This window comes from Panulirus ornatus, chromosome 63, assembly GCF_036320965.1.
Source record: "Panulirus ornatus isolate Po-2019 chromosome 63, ASM3632096v1, whole genome shotgun sequence".
NCBI lineage: Eukaryota > Metazoa > Arthropoda > Malacostraca > Decapoda > Palinuridae > Panulirus > Panulirus ornatus.
This window is the reverse complement of record NC_092286.1, coordinates 27,753,750-27,781,176: the sequence shown is the minus strand read 5'-3', so window position 1 is coordinate 27,781,176 and position 27,427 is coordinate 27,753,750. Positions and strand designations below refer to the sequence as shown.

Here is a 27,427-nt window from a genome sequence, read left to right as displayed (position 1 = left end):
AGGGAGTCTACACTGGTGGGGGGCCCCCATCTCTTGTACTGTACGGGGAGGGAGTTATACACTGGTGGGGGCCCCCATCTCTTGTACTGTCCGGGAGGGAGTTCTACACTGGTGGGGGCCCCATCTCTTGTACTGTACGGGGAGGGAGTTATACACTGGTAGGAGCCCCCATCTCTTGTACTGTACGGGGAGGGAGTCTACACTGGTTGGGCCCCATCTCTTGTACTGCACGGGAGGGAGTCTACACTGGTGGGGGCCCCCATCTCTTGTACTGTACGGGGAGGGAGTCTACACTGGTGGGGCCCCCATCTCTTGTACTGCACGGGGAGGGAGTCTACACTGGTGGGGGCCCCATCTCTTGTACTGTACGGGGAGGGAGTTCTACACTGGTGGGGCCCCCATCTCTTGTACTGTACGGAGAGGGAGTTGTACACTGGTGGGGCCCCCATCTCTTATACTGTACGGGGAGTTCTTCATTGGTGGGGCCCGATCTCCTGTACTGTACGGGGAGGGAGTTGTGCACTGGTGGGGCCCCATATCTTGTATTTTACGGGGAAGGAGTTGTACACTGTTGGGGCCCCCATCTCATACTGTACGGGGAGGGAGTTGTACACTTGTGGGGCCCCCATCTCATGCACTGCACGGGGAGAGAGTTGTACACTGGTGGGGGCCCCCATCTCTTGTACTGTACGGGGAGGAAGTTGTATACTGGTGGGGCCCCCATCTCTTGTACTTTATGGGGAAGGAGTTGTACACTGGTGGGCCCCCATCTCTTGTACTGTACGGAGAGGGAGGTGTACACTGGTGGGGCCCCATCTCTTGTACTGTACGGAGAGGGAGGTGTACACTGGTGGGGCCCCCATCTCTTGTACTTTATGGGGAAGGAGTTGTACACTGGTGGGCCCCCATCTCTTGTACTGTACGGAGTGGGAGGTGTACACTGGTGGGGCCCCCATCTCTTGTACTGTACGGGGAGGGAGTTGTACATTGGTGGGGGCCCCCATCTCTTGTACTTTATGGGGAAGGAGTTGTACACTGGTGGGCCCCCATCTCTTGTACTGTACGGAGAGGGAGGTGTACACTGGTGGGGCCCCATCTCTTGTACTGTACGGAGAGGGAGGTGTACACTGGTGGGGCCCCCATCTCTTGTACTTTATGGGGAAGGAGTTGTACACTGGTGGGCCCCCATCTCTTGTACTGTACGGAGTGGGAGGTGTACACTGGTGGGGCCCCCATCTCTTGTACTGTACGGAGAGGGAGGTGTACACTGGTGGGGCCCCATCTCTTGTACTGTACGGGGAGGGAGTTCTACACTGGTGGGGGCCCCCATCTCTTGTACTGTACGGAGAGGGAGGTGTACACAGGTGGGGGCCCCCATCTCTTGTACTATACGGAGAGGGAGTTCTACACTGGTGGGGCCCCCATCTCTTGTGCTGTACGGGGAGGGAGTTCTACACTGGTGGGGCCCCCCATCTCTTGTACTGTACCATCAGGCTGGTATAGAAAACGGGAAGTTGTGATTCGGTCGCCCCTTAATCTTCTCTCTTCCAATGTGGACAGATTCATGCTCCCCCCCCCCCCCACCCCTATTCCTTATTCTTTGCCGCCCTCCTCTGGACTTTCTCTCTCAACTCTCCATCTGTGCTCCCTGAGCAAGCTTAGATTAAGACAGGATTGGAAGGCAGGACGCTCCTCTGCAATCCACCTATCCCTCCGGCTCACCATCGAGCAAGCTTAGAGTAAGACAGGATTGGAAAGCAGGACGCTCCTCTGCAGTCCACCTCTCCCTCCGGCTCACCATCGAGCAAGCTTAGAGTAAGACAGGATTGGAAAGCAGGACGCTCCTCTGCAGTCCACCTCTCCCTCCGGCTCACCATCCGGCAGGGAACTATCCCTGGGATATTGTATGGCGAGATCGAGTGGGTAAGGGAGTTTAATCCTAACGATCGGAGAACACGAATGAGGGCTAATTGATTGTTCTAGATGGTTAGAGAGGAGAACAAGGAGGTGTTCAGTCTGGGTTCAGTCATGTAGATAGTCAGTGGGACTGACTGAACCTTTCCCCAGTGGTGGACTTTGCAGCCTTATCTCAGTGGGAGCTTCCACCAGTGGGTGAAGAATGGGACACTGTTCTTACAGATGGAAGAACAGACATTAAGGCTAAGGATAGTCCTGAAGAACAGACATTGAGGCTAAGGATAGTCCTGAAGAACAGACATTGAGGCTAAGGATAGTCCTGAAGAACAGACATTGAGGCTAAGATAGTCCTGAAGAACAGACATTAAGGGTAAGGATAGTCCTGAAGAACAGACATTGAGGCTAAGGATAGTCCTGAAGAACAAACATTGAGGCTAAGGATAGTCCTGAAGAACAGACATTGAGGCTAAGATAGTCCTGAAGAACAGACATTAAGGGTAAGGATAGTCCTGAAGAACAGACATTGAGGCTAAGGATAGTCCTGAAGAACAGACATTAAGGGTAAGGATAGTCCTGAAGAACAGACATTGAGGCTAAGGATAGTCCTGAAGAACAGACGTTAAGGGTAAGGATAGTCCTGAAGAACAGACATTAAGGGTAAGGATAGTCCTGAAGAACAGACATTGAGGCTAAGGATAGTCCTGAAGAACAGACATTAAGGGTAAGGATATTTCTGAAGAACAGACATTGAGGCTAAGGATAGTCCTGAAGAACAGACGTTAAGGGTAAGGATAGTCCTGAAGAACAGACATTGAGGCTAAGGATAGTCCTGAAGAACAGACGTTAAGGGTACGGATAGTCCTGAAGAACAAACATTGAGGCTAAGGATAGTCCTGAAGAACAAACATTGAGGCTAAGGATAGTCCTGAAGAACAGACATTGAGGCTAAGGATAGTCCTGAAGAACAAACATTGAGGCTAAGGATAGTCCTGAAGAACAGACATTGAGGCTAAGGATAGTCCTGAAGAACAGACGTTAAGGGTAAGGATAGTCCTGAAGAACAGACATTGAGGCTAAGGATAGTCCTGAAGAACAGACGTTAAGGGTAAGGATAGTCCTGAAGAACAAACATTGAAGCTAAGGATAGTCCTGAAGAACAAACATTGAGGCTAAGGATAGTCCTGAAGAACAGACATTGAGGCTAAGGATAGTCCTGAAGAACAAACATTGAGGCTAAGGATAGTCCTGAAGAACAGACATTGAGGCTAAGGATAGTCCTGAAGAACAGACGTTAAGGGTAAGGATAGTCCCGAAGAACAGACATTGAGGCTAAGGATAGTCCTGAAGAACAGACGTTAAGGGTAAGGATAGTCCTGAAGAACAAACATTGAGGCTAAGGATAGTCCTGAAGAACAGACATTGAGGCTAAGGATAGTCCTGAAGAACAGACATTGAGGCTAAGGATAGTCCTGAAGAACAGACATTGAGGCTAAGGATAGTCCTGAAGAACAGACGTTAAGGGTAAGGATAGTCCTGAAGAACAGACATTGAGGCTAAGGATAGTCCTGAAGAACAGACGTTAAGGGTAAGGATAGTTCTGAAGAACAGACGTTAAGGCTAAGGATAGTCCTGAAGAACAGACATTGAGGCTAAAGATAGTCCTGAAGAACAGACGTTAAGGGTAAGGATAGTCCTGAAGAACAGACGTTAAGGGTAAGGATAGTCCTGAAGAACAGACGTTAAGGCTAAGGATAGTCCTGAAGAACAGACATTGAGGCTAAAGATAGTCCTGAAGAACAGACGTTAAGGCTAAGGATAGTCCTGAAGAACAGACATTGAGGCTAAGGATAGTCCTGAAGAACAGACGTTAAGGGTAAGGATAGTCCTGAAGAACAGACGTTAAGGGTAAGGATAGTCCTGAAGAACAGACGTTAAGGCTAAGGATAGTCCTGAAGAACAGACATTGAGGCTAAGGATAGTCCTGAAGAACAGACGTTAAGGCTAAGGATAGTCCTGAAGAACAGACATTGAGGCTAAGGATAGTCCTGAAGAACAGACGTTAAGGGTAAGGATAGTCCTGAAGAACAGACGTTAAGGGTAAGGATAGTCCTGAAGAACAGACGTTAAGGGTAAGGATAGTCCTGAAGAACAGACGTTAAGGGTAAGGATAGTCCTGAAGAACAGACGTTAAGGCTAAGGATAGTCCTGATGCAGGACACACACACACACACGCACACACCCTACCTTACGCCAGGTACCCATTTTATCGACCATTCTCTTTTGGGAGGGATAAACAGCTGGATGGACTGTGGGCTGGGACTCGAACCTGTGCCTGTCTGACACCCTCGTACATGCGTGAAGTTGACTGTGGACCGGATGCTGTATTATGACGTACCATAGTTACTGTATTATGACGTACCATACTGTATTATGACGTACCATACTGACTGTATTATGACGTACCATACTGTATTATGACGTACCATACTGACTGTATTATGACGTACCATACTGTATTATGACGCACCATACTGACTGTATTATGACGTACCATACTGTATTATGACGTACCATACTGACTGTATTATGACGTACCATAGTTACTGTATTATGACGTACCATACTGACTGTATTATGACGTACCATAGTTACTGTATTATGACGTACCATACTGTATTATGACGTACCATACTGACTGTATTATGACGTACCATACTGACTGTATTATGACGTACCATAGTTACTGTATTATGACGTACCATACTGTATTATGACGTACCATACTGTATTATGATATACCATACTGACTATTATGACGTACTATACTGTATTATGACGTACCATACTGACTGTATTATGACGTACCATAGTTACTGTATTATGACGTACCATACTGACTGTATTATGACGTACCATAGTTACTGTATTATGACGTACCATACTGTAATATGACGTACCATACTGACTGTATTATGACGTACCATACTGTATTATGACGTACCATACTGACTGTATTATGACGTACCATACTGTATTATGACGTACCATACTGACTGTATTATGACGTACCATACTGTATTATGATGTACCATACTGACTGTATTATGACGTACCATACTGTATTATGACGTACCATACTGACTGTATTATGACGTACCATACTGACTGTATTTTGACGTACCATACTGACTGTATTATGACGTACCATACTGACTGTATTATGACGTACCATACTGTGTTATGACGTACCATACTGACTGTATTTTGACGTACCATACTGACTGTATTATGACGTACCATACTGTATTATGACGTACCATACTGTATTATGACGTACCATACTGACTGTATTATGACGTACCATACTGACTGTATTATGACGTACCATACTGTATTATGACGTACCATACTGACTGTATTATGACGTACCATACTGTATTATGACGTACCATACTGACTGTATTATGACGTACCATACTGACTGTATTATGACGTACCATACTGTATTATGACGTACCATACTGACTGTATTATGACGTACCATACTGACTGTATTATGACGTACCATACTGTATTATGACGTACCATAGTTACTGTATTATGACGTACCATACTGTATTATGACGTACCATACTGTATTTTGACGTACCATACTGACTGTATTATGATGTACCATACTGACTGTATTATGACGTACCATACTGTATTTTGACGTACCATACTGACTGTATTATGACGTACCATAGTTACTGTATTATGACGTACCATACTGTATTATGACGTACCATACTGTATTTTGACGTACCATACTGACTGTATTATGACGTACCATACTGACTGTATTATGACGTACCATACTGACTGTATTATGACGTACCATACTGACTGTATTATGACGTACCATAGTTACTGTATTATGACGTACCATACTGACTGTATTATGACGTACCATAGTTACTGTATTATGACGTACCATACTGTATTTTGACGTACCATACTGACTGTATTATGACGTACCATACTTACTGTATTATGACGTACCATACTGTATTATGACGTACCATAGTTACTGTATTATAAGGTGGGTGAAATTTGAAGGTGTTTGACAATCTTGTAGGAGGTTTGGGGAGCGTGTGCGCCAGGGTGGGAAACGGAGTTCAGGCGTTGTAAACATTGTGACACCGTGGCCAGTGAGGCGCTGGTGTGGATGGTGCAAGTGATGGTGATGATGATAGTGATGGTGCGTGATATCAGGATGGTGATAGTGATGGTGCAAGTGATAGTAATAACAAGATGGTGATAGTGATGGTGCAAGCGATAATGGTGATAGTGATGGTGCAAGCGATAATGGTGATATCAGGATGGTGATGGTGCAAGCGATAATGGTGATATCAGGATGGTGATATCAGGATGGTGCAAGCGATAATGGTGATATCAGGATAGTGATGGTGCAAGCGATAATGGTGATATCAGGATAGTGATGGTGCAAGCGATAATGGTGATATCAGGATGGTGATGGTGCAAGCGATAATGGTGATATCAGGATAGTGATGGTGCAAGCGATAATGGTGATATCAGGATAGTGATGGTGCAAGCGATAATGGTGATATCAGGATGGTGATAGTGATGGTGCAAGCGATAATGGTGATATCAGGATGGTGATGGTGCAAGCGATAATGGTGATATCAGGATAGTGATGGTGCAAGCGATAATGGTGCTATCAGGATGGTGATAGTGATGGTGCAAGCGATAATGTTGATATCAGGATAGTGATGGTGCAAGCGATAATGGTGATATCAGGATGGTGATAGTGATGGTGCAAGTGATAATGGTGATATCAGGATGGTGATAGTGATGGTGCAAGTGATAATGGTGATAGGATGGTGATGGTGCAAGCGATAATGGTGATATCAGGATGATGGTGCAAACGATAATGGTGATATCAGGATAGTGATGGTGCAAGCGATAATGGTGATATCAGGATAGTGATGGTGCAAGCGATAATGGTGATATCAGGATGGTGATAGTGATGGTGCAAGTGATAATGGTGATATCAGGATGGTGATAGTGATGGTGCAAGCGATAATGGTGATATCAGGGTGGTAATAGTGATGGTGCAAGCGATAATGGTTATATCAGGATAGTGATGGTGCAAGCGATAATGGTGATAGGATAGTGATGGTGCAAGCGATAATGGTGATATCAGGATGGTGATAGTGATGGTGCAAGCGATAATGTTGATATCAGGATGGTGATAATGATGGTGCAAGCGATAATGGTGATATCAGGATGGTGATAGTGATGGTGCAAGTGATAATGGTGATATCAGGATGGTGTATGTGATGGTGCAAGCGATAATGGTGATATCAGGATGGTGATAGTGATGGTGCAAGTGATAATGGTGATATCAGGATGGTGATAGTGATGGTGCAAGTGATAATGGTGATATCAGGATGGTGATAGTGATGGTGCAAGTGATAATGGTGATATCAGGATGGTGATAGTGATGGTGCAAGCGATAATGGTGATATCAGGATGGTGTATGTGATGGTGCAAGCGATAATGGTGATATCAGGATGGTGTATGTGATTGTGCAAGCGATAATGGTGATATCAGGATGGTGTATGTGATGGTGCAAGCGATAATGGTGATATCAGGATGGTGTATGTGATGGTGCAAGCGATAATGGTGATATCAGGATGGTGATAGTGATGGTGCAAGTGATAATGGTGATATCAGGATGGTGTATGTGATGGTGCAAGCGATAATGGTGATATCAGGATGGTGATAGTGATGGTGCAAGTGATAATGGTGATATCAGGATGGTGATAGTGATGGTGCAAGTGATAATGGTGATATCAGGATGGTGTATGTGATGGTGCAAGCGATAATGGTGATATCAGGATGGTGTATGTGATGGTGCAAGCGATAATGGTGATATCAGGATGGTGTATGTGATGGTGCAAGCGATAATGGTGATATCAGGATGGTGTATGTGATGGTGCAAGTGATAATGGTGATATCAGGATGGTGTATGTGATGGTGCAAGTGATAATGGTGATATCAGGATGGTGTATGTGATGGTGCAAGCGATAATGGTGATATCAGGATGGTGATAATGATGGTACAAGTGATAGTAATGATGATAATGATAGTGTAAGTTGGGTGGGTGGGTTTATCAGTGGGCGGGGTGGGGCGGGGCGAGCTCAGGTGGGCAGGAGGTGTGGGTTAGTGGGTGGGTCGAGCCGTGAGGTGGGCAGTGTGTGTGGCGCAGGTGTGGCGACCGGACGTGTCTGCTCTGTGTACAGTGGGTTACGTTGGAGGGCACAGACGCCGCCTCCAAACAGGAGTGCCTCCCTCCCTTCCCTCCAACCCTCTCTCTCTCTCTCTCTCTCTCTCTCTCTCTCTCTCTCTCTCTCTCTCTCTCTCTCTCTCGCTCTCTCTCTCTCTCTCTCTCTCCCTGCCCCCCCCCCCCATGTCTTTGGAAGTGCCTCCTCCAAAATAGCTTTGGAGGAGGACTGTGGTCACGACTCCCAAATAGCTCCCTGTGGCACAGCGTGGCTCACTTTCGTCTGTGTCTGGGAGGAGGAACAGCTCCCTGTGGCACAGCGTGGCTCCGTCTGTGGCTGGGAGGAGGAACAGCTCCCTGTGGCACAGCTTGGCTCACTTCCGTCTGTGTCTGGGAGGAGGAACAGCTCCCTGTGGCACAGCGTGGCTCACTTTCGTCTGTGTCTGGGAGGAGGAACAGCTCCCTGTGGCACAGCTTGGCTCACTTCCGTCTGTGTCTGGGAGGAGGAACAGCTCCCTGTGGCACAGCTTGGCTCACTTCCGTCTGTGTCTGGGAGGAGGAACAGCTCCCTGTGGCACAGCGTGGCTCACTTTCGTCTGTGTCTGGGAGGAGGAACAGCTCCCTGTGGCACAGCTTGGCTCACTTCCGTCTGTGTCTGGGAGGAGGAACAGCTCCCTGTGGCACAGCTTGGCTCACTTTCGTCTGTGTCTGGGAGGAGGAACAGCTCCCTGTGGCACAGCTTGGCTCACTTCCGTCTGTGTCTGGGAGGAGGAACAGCTCCCTGTGGCACAGCTTGGCTCACTTTCGTCTGTGTCTGGGAGGAGGAACAGCTCCCTGTGGCACAGCGTGGCTCCCGTCTGTGTCTGGGAGGAGGAACAGCTCCCTGTGGCACAGTGTGGCTCCCGTCTGTGTCTGGGAGGAGGAACAGCTCCCTGTGGCACAGTGTGGCTCCCGTCTGTGTCTGGGAGGAGGAACAGCTCCCTGTGGCACAGCGTGGCTCCGTCTGTATCTTGGAGGAGGAACAGCTCCCTGTGGCACAGTGTGGCTCCGTCTGTGTCTGGGAGGAGGAACAGCTCCCTGTGGCACAGTGTGGCTCCCGTCTGTGTCTGGGAGGAGGAACATCTCCCTGTGGCACAGTGTGGCTCCGTCTGTGTCTGGGAGGAGGAACATCTCCCTGTGGCACAGCGTGGCTCCGTCTGTGTCTGGGAGGAGGAACAGCTCCCTGTGGCACAGTGTGGCTCCGTCTGTGTCTGGGAGGAGGAACATCTCCCTGTGGCACAGCGTGGCTCCGTCTGTGTCTGGGAGGAGGAACAGCTCCCTGTGGCACAGTGTGGCTCCGTCTGTATCTGGGAGGAGGAACATCTCCCTGTGGCACAGCGTGGCTCCCATCTCGCCTCATCCCGATGCCAGAGGCTGTGCCACACGTGGATAAAGCGGCGGCCACAGAACACAACTCAGGAACAAAGAAATGGATTTGTTTTTGCGACAAGGAAACAGGATTTTGTGATGAACAGACAAAACCTGGAAATGTACAAAGAAAATTGAATTTTATTTCTTATTATCATTATTATTATTGTTATCAATTATTTCTATTATTTTCATCAATTATTAATTATTATTATTATTATTATCATTATCATCATTATTATTATTATCATCATTATCACTATTATTATAATTATCATTATCATTATTATTATCATTATTGTAATTATTATTATTATTATTATTATTATTATTATTATTATTATTATTATTATTATTTGGTGGATTTGACTGTAGCTCCGACGCTGTGTTGTGGCACAGCAGCGCTGTGGACATAGCCAAGCTGTGCCTGGGTGTTCCTCATTGTGGCACAGCATCGCTGTGGACATAGCCAAGCTGTGTCTGGCTGTGCCTCATTGTGGCACAGCAGCGCTGTGGACATAGCCAAGCTGTGTCTGGGTGTGCCTCATTGTGGCACAGCAGCGCTGTGGACATAGCCAAGCTGTGTCTGGGTGTGCCTCATTGTGGCACAGCATCGCTGTGGACATAGCCAAGCTGTGTCTGGGTGTGCCTCATTGTGGCACAGCATCGCTGTGGACATAGCCAAGCTGTGTCTGGGTGTGCCTCATTGTGGCACAGCAGCGCTGTGGACATAGCCAAGCTGTGTCTGGGTGTGCCCCATTGTGGCACAGCATCGCTGTGGACATAGCCAAGCTGTGTCTGGGTGTGCCTCATTGTGGCATAGCAGCGCTGTGGACATAGCCAAGCTGTGTCTGGCTGTGCCTCATTGTGGCACAGCAGCGCTGTGGACATAGCCAAGCTGTGCCTGGGTGTGCCTCATTGTGGCATAGCAGCGCTGTGGACATAGCCAAGCTGTGTCTGGCTGTGCCTCATTGTGGCACAGCAGCGCTGTGGACATAGCCAAGCTGTGTCTGGGTGTGCCTCATTGTGGCATAGCAGCGCTGTGGACATAGCCAAGCTGTGTCTGGCTGTGCCTCATTGTGGCACAGCAGCGCTGTGGACATAGCCAAGCTGTGTCTGGGTGTGCCTCATTGTGGCATAGCAGCGCTGTGGACATAGCCAAGCTGTGCCTGGGTGCGCCTCATTGTGGCACAGCAGCGCTGTGGACATAGCCAAGCTGTGTCTGGGTGTGAAGTGAGGCACAGAAGGGGTGGGGAGAGAGGAATATCTCCCCAGAGGTGGATCTGCGTCTCTGGGGTTTAGGAGGTGGGGAGAAGGGGGTGGGGTGAGGGTGAGAAGGGGGTGGGGTGAGGGTGGGGAGATGGTAGCATACCCTGTGGGGAGATGAGGGCTGGGGTGAAGGGAGGAGCCTGGGGTGTCTATATATGGATGGGAGATGAACTGAAGGTTTTGATGTGGTGGGCTGGTCACCCCTTCGCCCCAGGGTGGGTCGGGGGAGGCAACACTTGCGTAGGGGGGTGATGATGGGAATGTTGGGGAGGTTAAACACTGGTGGGTGATGGGGAGGTAATGCTGGGGGGATGTTGGGGAGGTTATTAGACTCTGGTGGGTGATGGGGAGGCAACTCTGGGGGATTTGGGGAGGTTAAACAGTGGTGGGTGATGGGGAGGCAACTCTGGGGGATGTTGGGGAGGTTAAGTACTGGTGGGTGATGGGGAGGCAACTCTGGGGGGATGTTGGGGAGGTTAAGTACTGGTGGGTGATGGGGAGGCAACTCTGGGGGGATGTTGGGGAGGTTCAGTACTGGTGGGTGATGGGGAGGTAACCTTTGGGGGGATGTTGGGGAGGTTAAGTACTGGTGGGTGATGAGGAGGCAACTCTGGGGGGATGTTGGGGAGGTTAAGTACTGGTGGGTGATGGGGAGGCAACTCTGGGGGGATGTTGGGGAGGTTAAGTACTGGTGGGTGATGGGGAGGTAACTCTGGGGGGATGTTGGGAGGTTAAGTACTGGTGGGTGATGGGGAGGCAACTCTGGGGGGATGTTGGGGAGGTTAAGTACTGGTGGGTGATGGGGAGGCAACTCTGGGGGGATGTTGGGGAGGTTCAGTACTGGTGGGTGATGGGGAGGTAACCTTTGGGGGGATGTTGGGGAGGTTAAGTACTGGTGGGTGATGGGGAGGCAACTCTGGGGGGATGTTGGGGAGGTTAAGTACTGGTGGGTGATGGGGAGGTAACTCTGGGGGGATGTTGGGGAGGTTAAGTACTGGTGGGTGATGGGGAGGCAACTCTGGGGGGATGTTGGGGAGGTTAAGTACTGGTGGGTGATGGGGAGGCAACTCTGGGGGGATGTTGGGGAGGTTCAGTACTGGTGGGTGATGGGGAGGTAACCTTTGGGGGGATGTTGGGGAGGTAACGCTGAAGGGATCTTGGGGAGACAACATTATAGGGAAGCAACACTAGTGGATGATGGGGAGGTAAACACCGATTGGTGATGGGGAGGTAAACACTGATAGGTGATGGGGAGGTAAACACTGATAGATGATGGGGAGGTAAACACCGATAGGTGATGGGGAGGTAAACACTGATAGGTGATGGGGAGGTAAACACTGATAGATGATGGGGAGGGATAGATGATGGGGAGGTAAACACCGATAGATGATGGGGAGGTAAACACCGATAGGTGATGGGGAGGTAAACACTGATAGGTGATGGGGAGGTAAACACTGTAGATGATGGGGAGGTAAACACCGATAGATGATGGGGAGGTAAACATTGATAGGTAATGGGGAGGTAAACACCGATAGATGATGGGGAGGTAAACATTGATAGGTAATGGGGAGGTAAACACCGATAGATGATGGGGAGGTAAACACCGATAGGTGATGGGGAGGTAAACACTGATAGGTGATGGGGAGGTAAACACTGATAGGTGATGGGGAGGTAAACACTGATAGATGATGGGGAGGTAAACACCGATAGGTGATGGGGAGGTAGACACTGATAGATGATGGGGAGGTAAACACTGATAGGTGATGGGGAGGTAAACACTGATAGGTGATGGGGAGGTAAACACTGATAGATGATGGGGAGGTAAACACCGATAGGTGATGGGGAGGTAAACACTGATAGGTGATGGGGAGGTAGACACTGATAGGTGATGGGGAGGTAAACACTGATAGGTGATGGGGAGGTAAACACTGATAGATGATGGGGAGGTAAACACTGATAGATGATGGGGAGGTAAACACTGATAGATTATGGGGAGGTAAACACTGATAGGTGATGGGCAGGTAAACACCGATAGATGATGGGGAGGTAAACACTGATAGATGATGGGGAGGTAAACACCGATAGGTGATGGGGAGGTAAACACTGATAGATGATGGGGAGGTAAACACTGATAGATTATGGGGAGGTAAACACTGATAGGTGATGGGCAGGTAAACACCGATAGATGATGGGGAGGTAAACACTGATAGATGATGGGGAGGTAAACACTGATAGATGATGGGGAGGTAAACACCGATAGGTGATGGGGAGGTAAACACTGATAGGTGATGGGCAGGTAAACACCGATAGATGATGGGGAGGTAAACACTGATAGATGATGGGGAGGTAAACACTGATAGATGATGGGGAGGTAAACACTGATAGAAGATGGGGAGGTAAACACTGATAGATGATGGGGAGGTAAACACTGATAGAAGATGGGGAGGTAAACACTGATAGAAGATGGGGAGGTAAACACTGATAGAAGATGGGGAGGTAAACACTGATAGAAGATGGGGAGGTAAACACTGATAGAAGATGGGGAGGTAAACACTGATAGAAGATGGGGAGGTAAACACTGATAGATGATGGGGAGGTAAACACTGATAGAAGATGGGGAGGTAAACACTGATAGATGATGGGGAGGTAAACACCGATAGATGATGGGGAGGTAAACACTGATAGAAGATGGGGAGGTAAACACTGATAGAAGATGGGGAGGTAAACACCGATAGGTGATGGGGAGGTAAACACTGATGGGGAGGTAAACACTGATGGGGAGATAACGCTTTCAAGTGATGGGGAGAGACGTGATGAATCATGGGGAGACATCATTCCTGGGGTGACTGTAGGACAGAATGAAGGATTCCTTCATTCACATCTTCATTCATGACGTTTTCTCTCTCTTCCTTCATTATCGTCTGACGTCATCTGCCGTGGTGTTGAGGAGGGGGGGAGGAGGGGGGGGTTGTTGCAGTAGGGGGATGAGATGTGAGGACATGGCTCTGGGGAGGAGAGTATACCTGGCTAGGGTGAGGCAGGGAGCAGGGTGAGGCAGGGAGCAGGGTGAGAGCAGGGTGAGGCAGGGAGCAGGGTGAGGCAGGGGCCAGGGTGAGGCAGGGAGCATGGTGAGGAAGGGGGCAGGGTGAGGCAGGGAGCAGGGTGAGGCAGGGAGCAGGGTGAGGCAGGGGCCAGGGTGAGGCAGGGGCCAGGGTGAGGCAAGGGAGCAGGGTGATGCAGGGAGCAGGGTGAGGCAGGGGCTAGGGTGAGGCAGGGAGCAGGGTGAGGCTGGGGCCAGGGTGAGGCAGGGGCCAGGGTGAGGCAGGGAGCAGGGTGAGGCAGGGGCCAGGGTGAGGCAGGGGCCAGGGTGAGGCAGGGAGCAGGGTGAGGCAGGGGCCAGAGTGAGGCAGGGAGCAGGGTGATACAGGGAGCAGGGTGAGGCAGGGGCCAGGGTGAGGCAGGGGCCAGGGTGAGGCAGGGAGCAGGGTGATGCAGGGAGCAGGGTGAGGCAGGGGCCAGGGTGAGGCAGGGAGCAGGGTGAGGCAGGGGCCAGGGTGAGGCAGGGGCCAGGGTGAGGCAGGGAGCAGGGTGAGGCAGGGAGCAGGGTGAGGCAGGGGCCAGGGTGAGGCAGGGAGCAGGGTGAGGCAGGGAGCAGGGTGAGGCAGGGGCCAGGGTGAGGCAGGGAGCAGGGTGAGGCAGGGAGCAGGGTGAGGCACGGGCCAGGGTGAGGCAGGGAGTAGGGTGATGCAGGGGCCAGGGTGAGGCAGGGAGCAGGGTGAGGCAGGGGCCAGGGTGAGGCAGGGAGCAGGGTGATGCAGAGGCCAGGGTGAGGCAGGGAGCAGGGTGAGGCAGGGAGCAGGGTGAGGCAGGGGCCAGAGTGAGGCAGGGAGCAGGGTGATACAGGGAGCAGGGTGAGGCAGGGGCCAGGGTGAGGCAGGGGCCAGGGTGAGGCAGGGAGCAGGGTGAGGCAGGGAGCAGGGTGAGGCAGGGGCCAGGGTGAGGCAGGGGCCAGGGTGAGGCAGGGAGCAGGGTGAGGCAGGGGAGCAAGGTGAGGCAGGGGCAGGGTGAGGCAGGGGCCAGGGATGATGCAGGGGAGCAGGGTGAGGCAGGGAGCATGTGAGGCAGGGGAGCCAGGGTGAGGCATGGGAGCATGGGTGAGGCAGGGGAGCAGGGTGAGGCAGGGAGCAGGGTTGCGGCAGGTGGCCAGGGTTGAGGCAGGGAGCAGGGTGAGGCCAGGGGGCCAGGTTGAGGCAGGGAGCGGGTGAGGCAGCGGGGGCAGGATAGCAGGGATCCGGTGAGGCAGGGGCTGATTGAGGCCTAGGTGAGGCAAGGGAGCATAGGTGAGGCAGGGAGCAGGGTGAGGCAGGGGCCAGGGTGAGGCAGGGGCCAGGATGAGGGCAGGGAGCAGGGTGAGGGCAAGGGGAGCAGGGTGATGCAGGGGCCCAGGGTGAGGGCAAGGGAGCAGGGTGAGGCAGGAGCCGGGTGATGCTGGGGCCCATGGTGAGGCAGGGATGCAGGGTGAGGCAGGGGGCAGGATTGAGGCTGGGAGCAGGGTGAGGCAGGGAGCAAGGTGAGGTAGGGAGCAGGGTGAGGCAGGGGGCAGGGTGAGGTAGGGAGCAGGGTGAGGCAGGGAGCAGGGTGAGGCAGGGAGCAGGGTGAGGCTGGGAGCAGGGTGAGGCAGGGGCCAGGGTGAGGCAGGGAGCAGGGTGAGGCAGGGGGCAGGATGAGGCTGGGAGCAGGGTGAGGCAGGGAGCAAGGTGAGGTAGGGAGCAGGGTGATGTAGGGAGCAGGGTGAGGCAGGGGGCAGGGTGAGGCAGGGAGCAGGGTGAGGCAGGGAGTAGGGTGAGGCAGGGAGCAGGGTGAGGCAGGGGGCAGGATGAGGCTGGGAGCAGGGTGAGGCAGGGAGCAAGGTGAGGTAGGGAGCAGGGTGAGGCAGGGGGCAGGGTGAGGCAGGGAGCAGGGTGAGGCAGGTAGCAGTGTGAGGCAGGGAGCAGGGTGAGGCAGGTAGCAGGGTAAGGCAGGGAGCAGGGTGAGGCAGGGAGCAGGGTGAGGCAGGGAGCAGGGTGATGCAGGGGCCAGGGTGAGGCAGGGAGCAGGGTGAGGCAGGGGCCAGGGTGAGGCAGGGAGCAGGGTGAGGCTGGGAGCAGGTTGAGGCAGGGAGCAGGGTGAGGCAGGGAGCAGGGTGAGGCAGGGAGCAGGGTGAGGCAGGTAGCAGGGTAAGGCAGGGAGCAGGGTGAGGCAGGGAGCAGGGTGAGGCAGGGAGCAGGGTGATGCAGGGGCCAGGGTGAGGCAGGGAGCAGGGTGAGGCAGGGGGCAGGGTGAGGCAGGGAGCAGGGTGAGGCTGGGAGCAGGGTGAGGCAGGGAGCAGGGTGAGGCAGGGGCCAGGGTGAGGTAAGGAGCAGGGTGAGGCAGGGAGCAGGGTGAGGCAGGGGCCAGGGTGAGGCAGGGGCCAGGGTGAGGCTGGGAGCAGGGTGAGGCAGGGAGCAGGGTGAGGCAGGGGGCAGGGTAAGGCAGGGAGCAGGGTGAGACAGGGGCCAGGGTGAGGTAAGGAGCAGGGTGAGGCAGGGAGCAGGGTGTCCGTGGTGTACAGGTTAGCGTTGCTGACCACGATGCATTCACGTGGGGTGGGTGCGGCTATCAGGGGGTCGAGCCGGCATCGGTTCGAATCCTGGTCGCGGCAGTCGGTCCACAGGCCAGCCAGCTGTTCATCCTCCTCCCTCGGAAGGGCTGGTTGATAAACTGTGTACCTGGCTTACCTTAGAATAAAGGAATATATATATATATATATATATATATATATATATATATATATATATATATATATATATATTGTGTTGGGTGGGGGGGGGGGAGGTACCGGGAAGAGCAGGTGGTCACGCTCGCGCGCGGGAGAAAGTGACCCGGTGGGTGCAGGTGGGAGGCCTGCCCACCTACCCACCTACCCACCTCACGACCTACGACACTGAGTGTGTCTGCTCCAGCCCCCCCAGCTGGCTCAGCTGACTCAGTGCCACAGCACCAGCTGGGGTAGGATGGGTTGTCTTGGTACGTAGATGGTTGAGGGGTGTGGCAAGCCCAGGTCCCCAGCTGGTCGCCGTCATGACACCGTAAGGTGGGTGGCGACCCACCTCGGCCTGGAATGGCCTCGCCCTGTGACGTCACATGTAAATACCCCCGACTGGTGCACACGAGAAATAAAACGAATTTACCTCATCATTTATCAGTTAATTCGTCAACGTAATGACGTATTAACGAACGTATTACGGTCATGCTGTACTTATAGAGCGTTAAAAGGCGCAGTATTACGTACAAACCCTCAGACTTCGTTACATAACTTGAAGACTATAAATGAAAGTTTATTCAGTTATTTAATTAATTAAATAATTAACTGGCCCCTGAAATATGCCACGTGGAACATCTGTGCATCGCTGCACGTGGCACAGATGTTCCACTAACAATTTTGACCGAATTTTGCTATAGTTTCGTTATATAGATGCGCGGGAGGGACGTGCGCAGCGCAGACCCGCTTCTGTGATTGGTCGGTTGAGGAACAGCGAAGGGGGGGGGGGGGGGGAACCACTGGCCGTGAGGCCATTTAAAACAGGCCTTTTTTTCCCTCCAAATTTATTCCCGTCAGAATTTATTCCCGTCAGAATTTATTCCCGTCAGAATTTATTCCCATCAGATTTTCCTCCGAATTCAAAAGCCTATGACAATACGTGTCTCCTGGCGCTTACCCCGCCCACGTGGGAAATGGCGATCAAGTATAATTAATAATAATGATAAATGATAGAATATCATGAGTTTAAGACGTAGTTAATATGTAATAAATAGGTCGAGGTAATGCAATATGGCGACTTGTGGAACATTCGAGACGATTCCGTTTTCTATGTCGATTTTGCCTGTATTTCTTGTGGATAAATTGAGTGTAATTCTTCATCAAATTATTCTATTTCGTCTTTTAATTACTGTTATTACATATAAGTATTTCTCAGTGTTAATGATGGATGTATTATTTCCTGATGGAAAATACGATCCCTGATAATTATTATAATTCATAGCCTAAGAGGCGGAAATGCTTTCAATTATGATTCAGTTATGCTCTCAATTATGATTTAGTTATGCTCTCAGTTATTATTTAGTTATTTGAGACTCGTTTTGTTTGTGTTACACGGTAGGGGTAGGAGGGGGGGGGGATTGTCGGGTGGGGGGGGGGGGGAACCCAAGTGTTTTGGCATCTAACACACTTTCCCCTCCTCTCCCCTCCTCTCCCCTCCACCCTCCCTCCTCTCCCCTCCACCCTCCCTCCCTCCCTCCCTCCCCTCCACCCTCCCTCCCTCCCCTCCCCCTCCTCGCGGGGTCCCTGCACAGGTCATGAACGGTTTTAGATTGTGAGGTGTTTAAGGAGTGCACAATACCTCTGGGTGCTCATGTTAGGTGTTCAGGGTGTGCACAGGTCCTCTGGGTGCTCATGTTAGGTGTTCAGGGTGTGCACAGGTCCTCTGGGTGCTCATGTTAGGTGTTCAGGGTGTGCACAGTACCTCTGGGTGCTCATGTTAGGTGTTCAGGGTGTGCACAGGTCCTCTGGGTGCTCATGTTAGGTGTTCAACGTGTGCACAGTACCTCTGGGTGCTCATGTTAGGTGGTCAGGGTGTGCACAGGTCCTCTGGGTGCTCATGTTAGGTGTTCAGGGTGTGCACAGGTCCTCTGGGTGCTCATGTTAGGTGTTCAGGGTGTGCACAGGTCCTCTGGGTGCTCATGTTAGGTGTTCAGCGTGTGCACAGTACCTCTGGGTGCTCATGTTAGGTGTTCAGGGTGTGCACAGTACCTCTGGGTGCTCATGTTAGGTGTTCAGGGTGTGCACAGTACCTCTGGGTGCTCATGTTAGGTGTTCAGCGTGTGCACAGTACCTCTGGCTGCTCATGTTAGGTGTTCAGGGTGTGCACAGTACCTCTGGCTGCTCATGTTAGGTGTTCAGGGTGTGCACAGTACCTCTGGGTGCTCATGTTAGGTGTTCAGGCGTGTGCACAGTACCTCTGGTGCTCATGTTAGGTGTCAGGGTGTGCACAGTCCCTCTGGGTGCTCATGTTAGGTGTTCAGGGTGTGCACAGTACCTCTGGGTGCTCATGTTAGGTAGTTCAGGGTGTGCACAGTACCTCTTGGTGCTCATGTTAGGTGTTCAGGGTGTGCACAGTACCTCTTGGTGCTCATGTTAGGTGTTCAGGGTGTGCACAGTACCTCTTGGTACTCATGTTAGGTGTTCAGGGTGTGCACAGTACCTCTTGGTGCTCATGTTAGGTGTTCAGGGTGTGCACAGTACCTCTTGGTACTCATGTTAGGTGTTCAGGGTGTGCACAGTACCTCTTGGTGCTCATGTTAGGTGTTCAGGGTGTGCACAGTACCTCTGGCTGCTCATGTTAGGTGTTCAGGGTGTGCACAGTACCTCTGGTGCTCATGTTAGGTGTTCAGGGTGTGCACAGTACCTCTGGCTGCTCATGTTAGGTGTTCAGGGTGTGCACAGTACCTCTGGCTGCTCATGTTAGGTGTTCAGGGTGTGCACAGTACCTCTGGGTGCTCATGTTAGGTGTTCAGGGTGTGCACAGTACCTCTGGGTGCTCATGTTAGGTGTTCAGGGTGTGCACAGTACCTCTGGGTGCTCATGTTAGGTGTTCAGGGTGTGTACAGTACCTCTGGGTGCTCATGTTAGGTGTTCAGGGTGTGCACAGTACCTCTGGCTGCTCATGTTAGATGTTCAGGGTGTGCACAGTACCTCTGGCTGCTCATGTTAGGTGTTCAGGGTCGTGCACAGTACCTCTGGCTGCTCATGTTAGGTGTTCAGGGTGTGCACAGTACCTCTGGCTGCTCATTTTAGGTGTTCAGGGTGTGCACAGTACCTCTGGCTGCTCATGTTAGATGTTCAGGGTGTGCACAGTACCTCTGGCTGCTCATGTTATGTGTTCAGGGGCGTGCACAGTACCTCTGGCTGCTCATGTTAGGTGTTCAGGGTGTGCACAGTACCTCTGGCTGCTCATGTTAGGTGTTCAGGGTGTGCACAGTACCTCTGGGTGCTCATGTTAGGTGTTCAGGGTGTGCACAGTACCTCTGGCTGCTCATGTTAGGTGTTCAGGGTGTGCATAGTACCTCTGGGTGCTCATGTTAGGTGTTCAGGGTGTGCACAGTACCTCTGGCTGCTCATGTTAGGTGTTCAGGGTGTGCACAGTACCTCTGGCTGCTCATGTTAGGTGTTCAGGGTGTGCACAGTACCTCTGGCTGCTCATGTTAGGTGTTCAGGGTGTGCACAGTACCTCTGGCTGCTCATGTTAGATGTTCAGGGTGTGCACAGTACCTCTGGCTGCTCATGTTATGTGTTCGGGGCGTGCACAGTACCTCTGGCTGCTCATGTTAGGTGTTCAGGGTGTGCACAGTACCTCTGGCTGCTCATGTTAGGTGTTCAGGGTGTGCACAGTACCTCTGGCTGCTCATGTTAGGTGTTCAGGGTGTGCACAGTACCTCTGGCTGCTCATGTTATGTGTTCGGGGCGTGCACAGTACCTCTGGCTGCTCATGTTAGGTGTTCAGGGTGTGCACAGTACCTCTGGCTGCTCATGTTAGGTGTTCAGGGTGTGCACAGTACCTCTGGCTGCTCATGTTAGGTGTTCAGGGTGTGCACAGTACCTCTGGCTGCTCATGTTAGGTGTTCAGGGTGTGCACAGTACCTCTGGCTGCTCATGTTAGGTGTTCAGGGTGTGCACAGTACCTCTGGCTGCTCATGTTAGGTGTTCAGGGTGTGCACAGTACCTCTGGCTGCTCATGTTAGATGTTCAGGGTGTGCACAGTACCTCTGGCTGCTCATGTTATGTGTTCGGGGCGTGCACAGTACCTCTGGCTGCTCATGTTAGGTGTTCAGGGTGTGCACAGTACCTCTGGCTGCTCATTTTAGGTGTTCAGGGTGTGCACAGTACCTCTGGCTGCTCATGTTAGGTGTTCAGGGTGTGCACAGTACCTCTGGCTGCTCATGTTATGTGTTCGGGGCGTGCACAGTACCTCTGGCTGCTCATGTTAGGTGTTCAGGGTGTGCACAGTACCTCTGGCTGCTCATGTTAGGTGTTCAGGGTGTGCACAGTACCTCTGGGTGCTCATGTTAGGTGTTCAGGGTGTGCACAGTACCTCTGGCGTGTGTGCGCATGCGCGTAAGTGTGTGTGTGTGTGTGTGTGTGTGTGTGTGGGTTTGGATGGTCCCTCCCCCCCCAAGACCTTGTTTTTATCCCCACCTTCAGGTGATGTGGGGCCGGGTTGACCCGTCGACGCCCTATACTGGTCGTGGGCGTGGGTGTGGGCGTGGGTATGGGCGGATGTGTCCCGAATGTGGGGGGGGTCCTTCGGATCTCGCCTGTGTGGGGGATGTGGTGTCGGGTGTCGATTGTGGGGTTTGTGGATGTGGGGTTTCTTGGAGTGGATGTTGGGTGGCTTGGAGTGGGTGTGGGGTGGCTTGGAGTGGATGTTGGGTGGCTTGGAGTGGGTGTGGGGTGGCTTGGAGTGGATGTGGGGTGGCTTGGAGTGGATGTTGGGTGGCTTGGAGTGGATGTGGGGTGGCTTGGAGTGGATGTTGGGTGGCTTGGAGTGGGTGTGGGGTGGCTTGGAGTGGATGTTGGGTGGCTTGGAGTGGGTGTGGGGTGGCTTGGAATGGATGTGGGGTGGCTTGGAGTGGATGTTGGGTGGCTTGGAGTGGATGTTGGGTGGCTTGGAGTGGATGTTGGGTGGCTTGGAGTGGGTGTGGGGTGGCTTGGAGTGGGTGTTGGGTGGCTTGGAGTGGGTGTGGGGTGGCTTGGAGTGGATGTTGGGTGGCTTGGAGTGGATGTGGGGTGGCTTGGAGTGGATGTTGGGTGGCTTGGAGTGGGATGTGGGGTGGCTTGGAGTGGATGTGGGGTGGCTTGGAGTGGATGTTGGGTGGCTTGGAGTGGATGTGGGGTGGCTTGGAGTGGATGTTGGGTGGCTTGGAGTGGATGTGGGGTGGCTTGGAGTGGATGTTGGGCGGCTTGGAGTGGGTGTGGGGTGGCTTGGAGTGGATGTTGGGCGGCTTGGAGTGGGTGTGGGGCTGCTTGGAGTGGGTGTGGGGCGGCTTGGAGTGGATGTTGGGTGGCTTGGAGTGGATGTGGGGTGGCTTGGAGTGGATGTTGGGCGGCTTGGAGTGGGTGTGGGGCTGCTTGGAGTGGGTGTGGGGCGGCTTGGAGTGGGTGTTGGGTGGCTTGGAGTGGATGTGGGGTGGCTTGGAGTGGATGTTGGGCGGCTTGGAGTGGGTGTGGGGCTGCTTGGAGTGGGTGTGGGGCGGCTTGGAGTAGGTGTGGGGCGGCTTGGAGTGGGTGTGGGGTGGCTTGGAGTGGATGTTGGGCGGCTTGGAGTGGGTGTGGGGCTGCTTGGAGTGGGTGTGGGGCGGCTTGGAGTGGGTGTGGGGCTGCTTGGAGTGGGTGTGGGGTGGCTTGGAGTGGGTGTGGGGTGGCTTGGAGTGGGTGTGGGGCGGCTTGGAGTGGGTGTGGGGCGGCTTGGAGTGGGTGTGGGGCTGCTTGGAGTGGGTGTGGGATGGCTTGGAGTGGGTGTGGGTAGCTCGGGTGGGTGTGGATATGGAGGTGGGGGGGTGGATATGTGTGTACCAGGATTGCGTTGGGGGGGGGCGACACATTGTCTCCCCCCCATCTCTCTCTCTCTCTCTCTCTCTCTCTCTCTCTCTCTCTCTCTCTCTCTCTCTCTCTCTCGTGGTGTGTTGTGGGGCGTGCACTTCCTGCTGGCGCTGCGCCATGTCTCTAGAGGGGTTGAGGAGGGGGGGGGATGTTGGGGTTGAGGAGGGGGAGGAGGGAGGGGGGTTGAGGAGGGGGGATGTTGGGGTTGAGGAGGGGGAGGAGGGAGGGGGGGGTTGAGGAGGGGGAGGAGGGAGGGGGGGTTGAGGAGGGGGAGGAGGGAGGGTGGGTTGAGGAGGGGGAGGAGGGAGGGGGGGGGTTGAGGAGGGGGGGGAGAATCAGTGCTTGTCGGTGGTACAGTGTTACCAACACACACCCGCTCGCTGGTGGCCGGCTGGCTGGCGGCGCTGCTGGGTATGGGGAAGGCGTGGGCCGGCGCGCACGGGCGTGGACGGCACGCGGGCGTGGGTGAGCACCGCGGCCGCGCCCATACACCGTCTCCTTCACCTTTATTCCACGCGATATTAACACGTCTCATAGGCCCACTCACCCTGCAACACTGGTATGGCAGGGTGATATATATATATATATATATATATATATATATATATATATATATATATATATATATATAAACACCTGACTGCTATGATAACGCAGGAGTAGACTAATTTCCCAGTCACATATCCCATCACACAAGGGTTGGATTTGGCCATGACGTCTGTGTGGAGAATGAAGTAGGTATGGTGATTGTCTATTGGAGTCCATTTAGGGGGATGCCGGTGACCATATTGTGTGTCGCGGGGAGGGAGGAGGCAACACAATCGGAATGTCTCTGATGAATTGGACTGTGGAATCCATAAGGGAGGGAAGGGGGTCTGATGAATTGGACTGTGGAATCCATAAGTGAGGGAAGGGGGTCTATTGAATTGGACCGTGGAGTCCATAAGGTAGGGAAGGGGGTCTGATGAATTGGACTGTAGAATCCATAAGCGAGGGAAGGGGGTCTGATGAATTGGACTGTAGAATCCTTAAGGGAGGGAAGGGCGTCTATTGAATTGGACTGTGGAATCCATAAGGGAGGGAAGGGGGTCAGATGAATTGGACCGTGGAATCCACAAGGGAGGAAGGGGGTCTGATGAATTGGACTTTGGAATCCACAAGGGAGGGAAGGGGGTCTGATGAATTGGACTTTGGAATCCATAAGGGAGGGAAGGGGGTCTGATGAATTGGACTGTAGAATCCATAAGGGAGGGAAGGGCGTCTATTGAATTGGACTGTGGAATCCATAAGGGAGGGAAGGGGGTCAGATGATTTGGACTGTGGAATCCACAAGGGAGGGAAGGGGGTCTGATGAATTGGACTGTGGAATCCACAAGGGAGGGAAGGGGGTCTGATGAATTGGACTGTAGAATCCATAAGGGAGGGAAGGGCGTCTATTGAATTGGACTGTGGAATCCATAAGGGAGGGAAGGGGGTCAGATGATTTGGACTGTGGAATCCACAAGGGAGGGAAGGGGGTCTGATGAATTGGACTGTGGAATCCACAAGGGAGGGAAGGGGGTCTGATGAATTGGACTGTGGAATCCACAAGGGAGGGAAGGGGGTCTGATGAATTGGACTGTGGAATCCACAAGGGAGGGAAGGGGGGTCTGATGAATTGGACTTTGGAATCCATAAGGGAGGGAAGGGGGTCTGATGAATTGGACTTTGAAATCCATAAGGGAGGGAAGGGGGTCTGATGAATTGGACTGTGGAATCCACAAGGGAGGGAAGGGGGTCTGATGAATTGGACTTTGGAATCCATAAGGGAGGGAAGGGGGTGGTGTTAGTATGTTCTCTGTGGCGCCCGGCAGTGCAGGTGGGGTTGGGGGTGGAGGGCAGGGGTAGATTACATAATGATAATAATGATGATAATGATAATTATGATTCATGAGTCTCTTGAATTATCTGTAAGTGTTGGCATCAAAGATGGGTACACATACATGCATGAAAAATGGGAGACTTGTGAATAAAGAAAGGGGGGAAGGGGGTTAAAAAAAGAAAATGGGGTTTAGCATAATTGGGGGTTAGTATAATTGGGTGGTTAGCATAATTGGGGTGGGTTACTACCATGTTGATGATGATCACCAAGGGTAGGTGTGGGCCTCTTCTCGTAGCCTTCCATGTACAGCTCGGTTTGGGGCCAGAGGTCGTGTCTCTGGTGTCGAACTGCAACATGGAGACGAGGGATCTCTCTCTCTCTCTCTCTCTCTCTGGTGGTGGGGGTCCAGGTTGGATGGGGGGAGCAGGGGGGGGCGGGGGTGTTGTGAGCCCCATTTGGGGCCAGGTGTGGGGATGGGGAGCAGGGGGGCGGGGGTGTTGTGAGCCCCATTTGGGGCCAGGTGTGGGGGGGTGGGTGACCCCCCAGACGTGCATGGGGGTATATCAGGGGGGTACGTTGCGTTGAGGAGAGGGGTGCTCTTGTGTAGGGGGGGAGGGAGGGAGGGACACGGGAGAGGAGGGGGGTGTGTGGGGGAGAAAGGTATGTCACTTTCTCCTGGGTTCGAACCCTGGGGTCCCCGTGTGAAATAGACATCAAAGATGCGATTTTCCCCCGTGTGAAATAGACCTTCCCAGTGAGAAACATACGGAAAGTGTGTAGTGTAGTGAAGATGGTATATCGTGTGGTATATCGTGCAGTATATCATGTATATCGTGTAGTATATCATGCGATATATCGTGTAGTATATCGTGTGGTATATCGTGTAGTATATCGTGTAGTATATCGTGTGGTATACCATGTATATTGTGTGGTATATCGTATATATCGTGTGGTATATTGTGTAGTATATCGTGTAGTATATCGTGTGGTATATCGTGTAGTATGCCGTGTAGTATATTGTGTGGTACATCGTGTAGCATATCGTGTGTTATATCGTGCGGTATATCGTAGTATATCTTGTGGTATATTTTGTAGTATATCGTGCGGTACATCGTGTATACCGTGTAGTATATTGTGCGATATATCATGTGGTATATCGTGTATATCGTGCGGTATATCGTGTACTATATCGTGCCGTATATCGTGTAGTATATCGTGTAGAATATAGTGTGGTATATCGTGTGGTATATCATGTGGTATATCGTAGTATATCATGCGGTATATCGTATAGTATATCGTGCGGTATATCGTGTAGTATATCGTGCGATATATCGTGTATATCGTGTAGTATATCGTGCGGTATATCGTGTACTATATCGTGCGGTATATCGTGTGGTATATCGTGTAGTATATCGTGCGGTATATCGTGTACTATATCGTGCGGTATATCGTTTGGTATATCGTGTGGTATATCGTGTAGTATATCGTGTATAATATAGTGTGGTATATCGTGTAGTATATCGTGTGGTACATCGTGTAGTATATCGTGTGGTATATCGTGTAGTATATCGTGTGGTATATCGTGTATATCGTGTGGTATACCGGCGGTATATCGTGTAATATATCGTGCGGTATATCGTGTAGTATATCATGTATATCGTGTAGTATATCTTGTGGTACATCGTGCCGCATATCGTGCAGTATATCGTGTATTTTGTGTGGTATATCATGTATATCGTGCGGTATATCGTGTAGTATATCATGTATATCGTGTAGTATATCGTGTGGTATATCGTGCGGCATATCGTGCAGTATGTCGTGTAGTATATTGAGGTATATCATGTATTTCGTGCAGTATACCGTGTAGTATATCGTGTGGTATATCATGTGTATCGTGTGGTATATAGTGTAGTATATCGTGTGGTATATCATGTATATCGTGCAGTATATCGTGCAGTATATCGTGTAGTATATCGTGTGGTATATCACGTATATCGTGTGGTATATCGTGTAGTATATCGTGTGGTATATCATGTATACCGTGCAGTATATTGTGTAGTATATCCTGTGGTATATCATGTATTTCGTGCAGTATATCGTGCAGTATATTGTGCAGTATATCGTGTGGAATATCATGTATATCGTGTGGTATATCGTGTAGTATATCGTGCGGTATATCGTGTAGTATATTGTTTAGTATATCGTGTGGTATATCATGTATATCGTGTAGTATATCGTGTGGTATATCGTGTAGTATATCGTGAGGTATATCGTGTAGTATATCGTTTAGTATATCGTGTGGTATATCATGTATATCGTGTAGTATATCGTGTAGTATATCCTGTGGTATATCATGTATTTCGTGCAGTATATCGTGCATTATATTGTGTAGTATATCGTGTGGAATATCATGTATATCGTGTCGTATATCGTGTAGTATATCGTGCGGTATATTGTGTAGTATATCGTGCAGTATATCGTGTGGTATATCATGTATATCGTGCAGTATATCGTGTGGTATATCATGTATATCGTGTAGTATAACCATCATATCTAAGTGTACCAAGGAGTGGAGTGGAGTGGGGTCACTACTGTGTGTGTGTGTGTGTGTGTGTGTGTGTGTGTGTGTGTTTCTGTGTCAGTTTGTGTCACAGAAATTGTAGCTCTACTCTTGCAGGAAAGAGACAGAGACAGTGAGAGAAAGAGACACAGAGAGAGAGACAGAGAGATATATTAACTTGTTGGCAGACTTGAGAGAGATCTGTCTGTAGAAGGAGGAGGAGGAAGCCCTTTGGACAGAGACGAAGACTGCTTTCTGTCCACCCGGGGGCGTCGCTCCCTGGACACGCTGCCATGGGGCGTTGCGCGTCGACTGTGGTGGAGGTAGGAGGGATGGTGGTCTTGGTGACCCTCCTGCTGGGTGTTTGCACCACCACCACCGCCCAGCTCCTCCTTCGTCAGGAGCAAGCACGAGACAGACAGACATCCTGGTTCCAGTCCTCTTGTAAGT

The 27,427-nt window shown here is 51.6% G+C and overlaps 1 protein-coding gene across 9 annotated transcripts in view; it reads left to right on the top strand.

Moving 5' to 3' along the window:
- The window catches only part of LanB2 (laminin subunit gamma-1), a 342,671-nt gene that overhangs the window by 132,679 nt on the left and 182,565 nt on the right, over window positions 1–27,427 (top strand). For 2 of the 9 annotated variants that reach the window (XM_071656606.1, XM_071656603.1), the window contains exons 1-2: window positions 8,171–8,224; window positions 27,095–27,421. The exons of 4 other annotated variants lie outside the window; for them this stretch is intronic. In XM_071656606.1, coding sequence (XP_071512707.1) covers window positions 27,271–27,421 — 151 coding nt within the window. In that variant the 5' untranslated portion in view covers window positions 8,171–8,224; window positions 27,095–27,270. Of the gene's footprint in view, window positions 1–8,170; window positions 8,225–27,080; window positions 27,422–27,427 lie in introns of those variants that run through there. 3 more of the 9 variants (XM_071656605.1, XM_071656607.1, XM_071656604.1) reach the window with 3 other exon arrangements.